At 36.4% G+C, this 11,719-nt stretch overlaps 1 protein-coding gene across 1 annotated transcript; it reads right to left on the reverse strand.

Moving 5' to 3' along the window:
• Positions 1–72: 72 nt before the first annotated feature.
• On the reverse strand, positions 73–4,898 carry LOC121765143 (zeta-carotene desaturase, chloroplastic/chromoplastic-like). The gene is made up of 14 exons (XM_042161177.1): positions 4,488–4,898; positions 4,070–4,194; positions 3,823–3,957; positions 3,582–3,654; positions 3,388–3,461; positions 2,991–3,095; positions 2,484–2,728; positions 2,308–2,395; positions 1,840–1,882; positions 1,590–1,746; positions 1,368–1,496; positions 1,186–1,258; positions 690–854; positions 73–485 (listed from the first exon to the last, which is right to left on the reverse strand). Exons 1-14 carry the CDS (start codon positions 4,636–4,638, stop codon positions 330–332), a joined length of 1,719 nt encoding a protein of 572 aa, XP_042017111.1. The 5' UTR covers positions 4,639–4,898; the 3' UTR covers positions 73–329.
• Positions 4,899–11,719: the final 6,821 nt, after the last annotated feature.

The following is an 11,719-nucleotide window of genomic DNA, read 5'->3' on the forward strand; positions in this document are numbered from 1 at the left end:
TTTGGACTAAATGTGGTCCGATTTCAAATGTGAGGGACATAATAATTCAAAAGATAATGTTTTAGACCAAAATAAAAAAAACGTCATATCTTAAGGATCATTTTGAAACTTTAGTCTATATTGAATTACAATGAGTTGTTAAGGCAGACTAGGTGGGAGTTGCCCAATGTCAGTTTTTAATCTGCTACAACATTGTACAACCTTGCCTTCTTCTACCTCAATTCCCCACAATAAATAATAAAGTAGTTTAATTTTTGGTGTATACTCTATTAGCCAGATAGTTCTGTATTTGCAACTCACAGCTCATTTTTTGTGGGAGTTAATGGAATTCAGACAAATGTTAGCTCATCCGATGTCGCAGTTTCTTCGAATTCAGTGGCGTCAAGAGCCTTCCGTAGCACAACCAGCACCTCTCCCGCGTCGCATATGTAGGCAGACGCTTGCCTACCAGACAGTGTCGCTCCTTCCATGCTATCAATGTAATCCTGTTAGACCCAAAATGCCACTATGAGATCATAACATTTGGGATTGTAGATGAGGCAAGCTACTCAGATCTAGACTTAATACAGTTCATCCGAGCTTGTTCACTAGTTAGCTCATGAGCAACCTCATTTCATGAACTAGCTTGAAAATGCCAAATACTAAAAACGAATTGTAAATTCCATCAATACGCAGCGAAAGACGCCGACCTGTTTAGTGTAGGAGCCAGCCAGGAAGAAGTTCTTGATGGGCGTCTTCTGGTCAGGTCTGAACGGATCTTTACCGGGGCCTTCTCGATACAAGGACTGTGCAATTTTCACAACGGACGACCAGGTGACCTCCAGACCTTGGGCAGATGGGAACAGGTCCAAAACCTGATGTCAAGAAGTAATTATCAGCAGGGCCAACATGATAACAAATATAGGTGGTGGCTAACCAAAAAAGTATAATTAAAGCTTTTAGAAACAAATGGGATATGTCATAAAGCATAAAAGACATTGTAGGCTAACAAGCCTCTAAGTAGAATCAGAGGTTTCCAGTATACTGCAAATCAACTCATCAAATATGTGATTTTTTATTTGGAAGTGAAAATCATTACTAGAGGCTAAAATCATTTATAGCTTTTTTCCTCTCAATAGTCAAAGGTTTCATCTAGTCATCTAGAAGTGTTTCTCAGTTGAGCTGAGAGTGGAAGTAAGGCTTTACCTGCTTTGATACTCTCTCTATGATTTCGTTGTTCGGTAGAGACATGTAAGGGTCTCCAGGAGTAAGTACACACCTATTAACAGACACAAACGTATTGACCAGGCAGAAACCATAAGAAAAAGATTAACTTGTTTACATTATTCCTGTGCTCAAAGAAGCAAAGATAAACAGCATTTTCTTACTGAAGCAATGACCCTTGGCCCTCAAGGTAATAATCTGCTGGTGACGACAGTGCAAGGTCAGAAAAACATGAAAAATCTGCATCCGGAGTGTAAAGTAGGTTGTCCAGGCCTGCAGCTTCCCTCAATTGCCTGACCACCTAACCGTTAAATCAAATTGACAGAAAAATAGATGCTGTTTGAAGAAAAGAAACTATGAATGTTGTAGAAGTAGCTACTGCTCACCTTGAACGTTCCAAGTCCTTTAGCTCCGTAACCCAGCCATTATATCGCAGTTGCACAGTGACAACGGGTACTCCCACAAGTTTATAAATATTGTCAAAGAATTCCGAGTCCCTCCAGCTTTGGGGAAGCAATCTTTTAATTCCGGGGACATCACAAGCTGCAATCACAAAAGTTTTTATGGAGTTTATCCCTCAAGATGGAAAAAGAGAAAAGAGAAAAGAGAAAGACTGGCAAGTCCATGCCCACTAACCTGCTACATAAGCATCGGCTTTTATGATTTGCTTTTGAGTAGCCTGCGTAATAATATACCAGTTAATTAATCCGCATGCTGCAAGTACTAGAAACTTACAACTATATTGCATTATTACGTAAGGACACAACCCTAGAGTAATTAGTGTACAACATTCATGGTGATGCATGGAATGCCTAGGCTGTGGTTCTGTATGATTACCAATGTATTCATAAAAATACAGTGCATATGAATATGAACATTAATAGCAACACATATGATGACTTTCCTATTTTCACCTAAAAGGACAACTCAAGAACAGAAAATACACAATCTTAATAATCGCAACTTTTTTCATTTAAATGTATCATGATGAGCAGAGGGTGCCATGCCATTGCTCGATAACCGCACCCTTTATGGAGTCAGGGATCGCTTAAACAACAAGTTAGGACAGGTGAAAATAGATCGTCTGAATATAGATGCATGAACCTTGGATATGGCAAGCCCCTTTACATATACACCTCCATCAGCAGCTTTATCATAAAGGATTTCTCTGCATCCCCACCTCAAATGAAACCTGGGTTGCAGACGGATAATGAAGTTATTCGATAAACCAACCCAAGAACACTGGGTACATATAACTACCAGCTTATATTTGTCATCACCTGCCACCCTTTTCCAGGATATAGTTTTTGATTGGACCACTCAAATAAACATCTGGAGAACCTTTAAGCATGCGAAGAAGGGAGGCCTCGGTTTTAGTAGCAAAAAGTGAAAATATAGTGAGCATACAGCGCGCGCTAATATTATCACAATCGATGAATCCCAGGGCATAAGCCACAGGATCCCACATCCTCTGGATGCTCTTGCGGGTCCCCCCTTTAGAAATGAACCAGTCCGAGAAGCTTATCTGTTGTAGTATATAGCCAAGCAATTACTAGAAGCCTATATATAAAAGAAAGGATAAACCTAATCTAGCAACTTAAATTTTAAAACTTAAAGGCTCATATTACCAAACAAATAATGTATTCTACTTAATCCCTCTGTTGTTTGTTTCTCATTCTCTCTTAAAAAGTTATCACTCATGTGCTCCTAGTCCTACTCTTGATATGCAACTTCCTCACACACTACACCAAGAAAATAGGAGCCAGAGTAAGGGAGAGAACACAAACATTGTCTACATCACGTATGTTTCGCATAGCTCCATCTGGATCGACAAGAGCCCTTACAACTGGACTAAGGGCGAGAGCCACTGCATTTCTTGCTTTATCATAAGGCTGCACATAATAGGGAAAACACATTACAGAGGTTTCTTCAACTTCTAAGACAACAAAATACAGAAACAACAGTCTTCTTTCTAATTCTACCTACTGTTTTCAGGCTAGTTTCGCAATGGAAATCTAGCTGTATTCTGAAAGTTCTTTTCACCAAGACAAGTGAGCGATGTGCAATGATCAAGGTAAAAAGAACCCAGATGAGATACCAGTACCACTATGCCACACAATCCCAAACCATAATACTGTTCCTTCAGTGAAACTGACAGACATGTATTCAGCAAGCACTGGGTACCTCAAGCTGATTTGTCGTCAGGAATGCATTAATTCCATGAAGTGGTGCTCCAACTGGGAAGCGAAAATCCAGTTCTGCAATTTGAGATGAAACCAAACATGCAAGGTTTTATAGAGTTACACAATCCTCCGATTGCAAGCCTGTTTAGGCCCAAAATATGAACTGTCTAATTTTTTTAAGCATATTGATCATACCGCCAATTTCACCGCCTTTGTTGACAAAAGTGTGAGTATGATCCTTCACAAGCAAATTTTTCTCAGCTCCAACCTGTGAAAAATTGGTAACAAATAAGTAGATCATCATGCAGAACATGATTATATGTAATTTCAGGAAGACTCACTTCACATATATTTAAACAGCCTATGTCTAATTTAGCCCGTCACGAGCAAATCAACACCTATGTTTTTCCAACAACGAGGAGCAAGTTGAGTTTACCTTTTTCAATAAACGAAACAGATTATTGTAGCATCCGAAGAAAACGTGCAGTCCCATTTCAATGTGATTTCCCTTCTTGTCTACAAAAGAACCAACTTTTCCACCAATGAAAGACCTCGAATCATATATATCTACCTGCATTTGTATCCATAGCTCATCAAACAATACATACAACTATATTCCCTATAACAAAAGTATGCATACTGACAAAGTGAAGAGCATATTGGTTATCAAGGCAGCATTTTACCTCATGACCTTGGTCCAAAAGCTCCACTGCAGTCGACATGCCAGCAAGCCCTGCTCCGATAATCGCCACTTTTAGCTTAGGGCCGCGGTAATGCTCAGGTTCCGGTGGAAATAAACCTTTTGGAGCTGCAAGGCAAAGAATCCACGTTTATTTCCACAAGAACAACTCTTCCCAAACTCCCCCAAAATCAGAAAGCGTGATAAGAACAAAAATAACGAAATAAATAAATACAGATAGGAAGAGAGAGGGGGGATTAATAATCACGGTTGCTTTTCAATCTAGAAATTCGAACTCAATCTAAAATGAATGACAAAAACAAGAATCAAGCAATTCACACATATTAAAATTGAACTTCAAAAAATTGAAACCAGTTTTCAAGAAGCAAAGCGATCAGAATCAGCAGCTCGATTTCACCTACCATTAGTCCTCATGTCGGAGACATTGGAGTCCAAATCAGAGCGGATTGTTAACCTACGAAATCTGTTGAGCTGTTTGGAAGATGAGCCAATACGGAAATCCGGGCGGCTCCCATTTGCCGGAAGACAAATAGAAGCGGAAGCAGCAGCCATGCACTAGCTCTTGTTCTTGTTTGAAGTTGAATTGAGTTGAGAAGAGATTAAGAAAAGGAAGAGGGGTGAAGGGAAGGGATTAGGCAGTGGGTTATTTATTGGGGATATCTGAGAGAAGTAGATGCTGACGATGATGAAATTTGTCTTGATCCCAAACCAAATTTGAGCTCTGCTAATTTTGTTGTTGGAATTAAACCAAATCGCCGTTTATTTGGAGGGCTGAATTGATTGCAAGTCGTTCCCGTTGCGGAAAAACATAAGCACCCACACTCAATAGCGACGAACACAATAAATCATTTTTGTATTTTATTTTATTTTACACTTCATAGGTTCACAGCTAGGAATGTCAATCGGGCCGACCCACTGAATTTCGGGTCAACCCTACTCAGATTGCGGGTCAATCGGGTGCGGCTAATTGGGTTGAGATTTTTTCGGATAATAAAAGTTCAACCTTAACCCTAAACGCTCGGGTTTCAGGCTGGCCCAGCGGGTTAATCGGGTTGCTACCGATAAAATTAACATGCGATCAATCCAATAAATAATGACGAAAATTAGTTATATTTATAAAATATAAATATTTAATTATTATAAATTTAAGATATATACTTAAAATCAAGCATAGTATTTGAGATTTGTGTAAAATAAAACATAAATTTAAATATTTAAAACATGTTTTACAAATTTAAATATTTATTAATGAATTATAAGTTTCTAATTTATTTATTTATTATATTAATAAAAAATTAATATATAATTTATATATTTAATATAAAATTGAATGTTATTTTTTTAGTTATCTATATTATAAAAATAATCAATGAAATTGTCCAATTAGGAGTAAAATAAATAGAACAATAGAAATTTTATCGGGTTTTCGAGCCAGCCCATCGGGTTTTCGGGTCTCACCCTAACAGGTTGCGGGTTAATCGGGTGCGGGCTAATCGGGTTGTAATTTTATCGGGCTAGAAATTTCAACCTTAACCTTATAAATTTGGCGGGTTATTCGAGTCAACCCACGGATTACGGGCTGCATTGACATCTCTATTCACAGCATTGCGCATCATAAATTTGGAGCAAATATTTAAGATAGTACTAGCTCCTTATAAAAAAAATTACTCCCATCTCTTATAAGAAACATCCATTTTTAACCAAATAGCCAGGGTTCGATCATTTTCTTTGGGTATGAAGCAACTTTAAGTTCTTGAGCTAGCTATCCCACCCATTGAGATGCCTACAAATAAGCGCGGGAAAGAGGCACAGGGCCCGCCAGTAAATACTCTTGATAATTACAAAAAATACATTTGCTAATATATAAAGACTAATTTTATAGATTATCTAAAATAGAAAATATAATAATTACTCCCTTTGGAGTCTCATTTATATTTTATACGAATTTTAAGAAATGTTAAGAAAAGTGAGTGAAAGAAAGTTAGAGGAATATGAGTCTCAATTGTATATATTAGTTTTAAATAATATGTAAGTAGATCGAGTTAGTGGAATGTGTTGTCTTTTTGCCATTTATATTAATTATGAATCATGACTCCTATTGCGGATGGACCAAAATGAAAAACGAGAATTATATTCGCGGACCTAGGGAGTAACTTGCATTTTCAATCTTGATATTGAGACAACATAAAAGATGAGTGAGACCATGAATTGCACGTTACTCCCTTCATCCCGCAACAGGAGTCCTATTTGGTTATGACACGAGTTTTAAGAAATTTAAAGAAAAGTGAGTTGAATAAGTTAGTGGAATATGAGTTCCACTTATATATATACTACCTTCGTCCCACATTAGGAGTCACATTTAGTGTGGACACGAGTTTTAAGAAACGAAAGAATAATGGTTTGAATAAGTTAGTGGACTATGAGTCAACACATTAGAGAGAGGTGTGATGAAATACAAATTATCTATAATACAAACTATACAAACTGATGTCAATGGAGTGTACAAATTCTGTCAACAGGGGCTGATGTCAACGGAGTGTACAAATTCTGTCAACGGAGGGCTGATGTCAACGGAGTGTACAAATTCTGTCAACGGGGGCTGATGTCAACAGGGTGTACAAATTATGTCAACGGGGGTGTACAAATTCTGATTGTTCGATGTCAACGGAGTGTACAGATTTGTAGGAAATGTTGACATTAGAAAAATCTCTTATATTAACCGTTGATTAATTGTATTAAGTGAGTAGGATTAAAGTTTGTATAGTTTGTATTATAGAGGGTTTGTAGTTTATCACACCCATATATATATATATATATATATATATATATATCTTTATATATAGGGGAGCGTTATTCTCCTTTTCACATCTTAGATCCTTTTTCCTTCTTAATATTACGCGTTAGATCTAAGGCATCAACGGATCAGATTGATTCTATAAAACTGGTTCCGTGTTGCATTATAGAAGGTGGTTGTATGCATTACAAGGTTATTATTGACATTTGACGGAAAAGTAACTGCCACATTTTGGTATCTGCGAATAATGCACCACATGGTCACGAGTAATGCATATAATTGACTATATAATGCACAATATGTGAACTGCAATGCATACGAATAAGATGTACCATGTTATGATGTTTGGACACACGTTTCTTGTTTCCCCTAAGGGTTTAATAAGCTTAGGGGCTAGGGTATAGTACGTAGACACGTATGTAATCTTCACATGGTAACGAGTAATGGATATAATTGACTATATAATGCACAATTTGTGAACTGCAATGCATACGAACAAGATGTGTTGTGTTATGATGTTTGACACACGTTTCTTGTTTCCCCTAAGGCTTTAATAAGCTTAGGGGCTAGGGTATAGTACGTACGCATTAATAACAAATTATAAAACGATACGAATAATTAACCAAATTGTCACGAGTAATGGATGTTATTAACTATATAATGCACAATATGTGAACTGCAATGCATACGAATAAGATGTACCATGTTATGATGTTTGACACACGTTTCTTGTTTCCCCTAAAGGTGTTTAATAAGCTTAGGGGCTAAGGTATAGTACGTAGACATTACTAACAAATTGTTGTTATTGGAATATACGTATGTGCATTATTTGGTTTAGGTTGTGCATTATGTAGCTGTTAATTGTCATTATCTCAGTATATTATGCATTATTAGAGGTATTGTGTATATGGGTTAATCAACGGATTGAAGATTACATACGTGCATTTAGTAATGTCTACGTACTATACCCTAGCCCCTAAGCTTATTAAACCCTTAGGGGAAACAAGAAACGTGTGTCAAACATCATAACATGGTACATCTTATTCGTATGCATTGCAGTTCACATATTGTGCATTATATAGTTAATAACATCCATTACTCGTGACAATTTGGTGAATTATTCGTATCGTTTTATAATTTGTTATTAATGCGTACGTACTATACCCTAGCCCCTAAGCTTATTAAAGCCTTAGGGGAAACAAGAAACGTGTGTCAAACATCATAACACAGCACATCTTGTTCGTATGCATTGCAGTTCACAAATTGTGCATTATATAGTCAATTATATCCATTACTCGTTACCATGTGAAGATTACATACATGTCTACGTACTATACCCTAGCCCTAAGCTTATTAAACCCTTAGGGGAAACAAGAAACGTGTGTCAAACATCATAACACAACACATCTTGTTCGTATGCATTGCAGTTCACATATTGTGCATTATATAGGCAATTATATGCATTACTCGTGACCATGTGGTGCATTATTCGTAGCGGTTTCCAGCCATTATTAAATTACTATTGTACCCTCATAATGCACAAAATAGGACAAATAATGCAACACGGGATTAATTACCCAATGTTGATCTTGACCGTCCATTTCTCTAATCTAATGGCTGATATTAAGAAGGAAAAAGGAGGAAATATAGGAAAAGGAAATGAATACATCCATATATATATATATATATATATATATATATATATATATATGGGAGCGTTATTCTCCTTTTCACATCATAGATCCTTTTTCCTTCTTAATATTACGCGTTAGATCTAAGGCATCAACGGATCAGATTGATTCTATAAAACTGGTTCCGTGTTGCATTATAGAAGGTGGTTGTATGCATTACAGGGTTATTATTGACATTTGACGGAAAAGTAACTGCCACATTTTGGTATCTGCGAATAATGCACCACATGGTCACGAGTAATGCATATAATTGACTATATAATGCACAATATGTGAACTGCAATGCATACGAATAAGATGTACCATGTTATGATGTTTGGACACACGTTTCTTATTTCCCCTAAGGGTTTAATAAGCTTAGGGGCTAGGGTATAGTACGTAGACACGTATGTAATCTTCACATGGTAACGAGTAATGGATATAATTGACTATATAATGCACAATTTGTGAACTGCAATGCATACGAACAAGATGTGTTGTGTTATGATGTTTGACACACGTTTCTTGTTTCCCCTAAGGGTTTAATAAGCTTAGGGGCTAGGGTATAGTACGTACGCATTAATAACAAATTATAAAATGATACGAATAATTCACCAAATTGTCACGAGTAATGGATGTTATTAACTATATAATGCACAATATGTGAACTGCAATGCATACGAATAAGATGTACCATGTTATGATGTTTGACACACGTTTCTTGTTTCCCCTAAGGGTTTAATAAGCTTAGGGGCTAGGGTATAGTACGTAGACATTACTAACAACAATTGTTATTGGAATATACGTATGTGCATTATTTGGTTTAGGTAGTGCATTATGTAGCTGTTAATTGTCATTATCTCAGTATATTATGCATTATTAGAGATATTGTGTATATGGGTTAATCAACGGATTGAAGATTATATACGTGCATTTAGTAATGTCTACGTACTATACCCTAGCCCCTGAGCTTATTAAACCCTTAGGGGAAACAAGAAACGTGTGTCAAACATCATAACATGCTACATCTTATTCGTATGCATTGCAGTTCACATATTGTGCATTATATAGTTAATAACATCCATTACTCGTGACAATTTGGTGAATTATTCGTATCGTTTTATAATTTGTTATTAATGCGTACGTACTATACCCTAGCCCCTAAGCTTATTAAACCCTTAGGGGAAACAAGAAACGTGTGTCAAACATCATAACACAGCACATCTTGTTCGTATGCATTGCAGTTCACAAATTGTGCATTATATAGTCAATTATATCCATTACTCGTTACCATGTGAAGATTACATACGTGTCTACGTACTATACCCTAGCCCCTAAGCTTATTAAACCCTTAGGGGAAACAAGAAACGTGTGTCCAAACATCATAACATGGTACATCTTATTCGTATGCATTGCAGTTCACATATTGTGCATTATATAGTCAATTATATGCATTACTCGTGACCATGTGGTGCATTATTCGTAGCGGTTTCCAGCCATTATTAGATTACTATTGTACCCTCATAATGCACAAAATAGGACAAATAATGCAACACGAGATTAATTACCCAATGTTGATCTTGACCGTCCATTTCTCTAATCTAATGGCCGATATTAAGAAGGAAAAAGGAGAAAATATAGGAAAAGGAAATGAATACATCCCTATATATATATATATATATATATATATATAGGGAGATGATCAAAATAAGTATGTGTTTAAATCCAGAAATGCAGACCAAATCTCAGCCCTAGGATTAGATGATCTAATGGTCAATAATTAACCAAAAACACGGAAGGTCATAATTAAGCAATTTTAGGTCATATTATAATATTTGGATTTAATGTCATACTAAGATCGTTTTAGGTCATGCTTTGTTAGCATGACCTACAAATTACCTAATTATGACCTAAAAGTGCCCTAATTATGATATTGTTCTGCGTTTCTGTATTTAAATCCAGTTTTGCATAGATCAAAACCCTATATATATATATATATATATATATATATAACTAATCTCAGTCACTCATTATCTTATCTCAATGTATAACTAATCTTAAGTGTATAACTAGAGAACAAATCTCAGTCACTCATTATCTTAATCCAATGACCAAAATAAGTAAGCATTTTTAGTTAATAAAAATTGCATAGGGGTATTTTAGGAAATCAACTTTATTCTCTTATTTTCACATAGACACACTATTCACGCTCACACACAAACACACACTCTCTCCTTCTGTCACTATTTGAGAGGGAAATGGCTCACGTCTAGCCAGAAACTCACAAGCCAGTTCTTGAAGATCGCCGCCTCGAGGGGTAAGAAACTGAGATGTTAAGGTGTCGGTTTGATGAGGGAGATTCCATGCCGTTGGATCAAATAGAGACGGCAAATCATACGTTGCTGGAACTGCTGAAAATGCGGGGAGGTCGGCTATGGATAAGGGTGGTGGTGGTGGTGGTGGTGCCGCCAGTAGCGACGGTTGCTAGAACTCGCTTTGCTCATCTTCTTATGAAAGGAAAACATAGAGACGTGTCACCTTTGTTGAGACGTGTTGATATTCTCTATGCTTTCTATCTCTGCGACTAATCCCACTGGATCTACTTCCGTTTTTCTCAATTGTTAATGCTTCCATAGATTACCCCAATTCCAACACTAAGTACGCTACGCACATTTTATTTATTTGTTTTCGCATTCTCGTCTTATTCTCGGTATTGCATTTTGTAAATTAGTGAGATTTGGAGGAAATTTTGAAATAGGGGGTTCTACAAGGGGCTTTTACCAATCCCTAGCTATAATTACAATTCGAGAATGATATGATGATAATTACACCATTTTCCTTCTCTAATTTCGAATTCCTTTTTTGTTTTCTTTCCATTGTAAGTTGGAGAATTGAGTTCGTGATTTTCTGCTGATTGATTTTGTCATTTTCACTCATACTCTCTACTCATTTGTCTATCATTTGGGAGGCAACCTGAAGTAAAATCATGCTAATAGTGATGTGTTTTGTTAACAAGAGTGAAGTAAAATCATGCTAATAGTGATGTGTTTTGTTAACAAGAGTGAAGTAAAATCAAGCTAAGAGTTATGTGTTTTGTAAACAAGAGTGAAGTAAAATCAAGCTAAGAGTGATGTGTTTTGTAAACAAGAGTGAAGTAAAATTATGCTAA

The sequence above is a fragment of the Salvia splendens genome, chromosome 2 (assembly GCF_004379255.2).
Source record: "Salvia splendens isolate huo1 chromosome 2, SspV2, whole genome shotgun sequence".
Taxonomy (NCBI): Eukaryota; Viridiplantae; Streptophyta; class Magnoliopsida; order Lamiales; family Lamiaceae; genus Salvia; species Salvia splendens.

Coding starts and splice junctions, on each gene's coding strand:
- LOC121765143 (XM_042161177.1), bottom strand. CDS start 4,638: ATGGCTGCTGCTTCCGCTTCTATTTGTCTTCCGGCAAATGGGAGCCGC. Junction 3,655..3,822: donor TGTTTCGTTTATTGAAAAAG/GTAAACTCAACT, acceptor AATTTTTCACAG/GTTGGAGCTGAGAAAAATTT. Junction 1,883..2,307: donor AGGGGCTTGCCATATCCAAG/GTTCATGCATCT, acceptor ATTATTACGCAG/GCTACTCAAAAGCAAATCAT.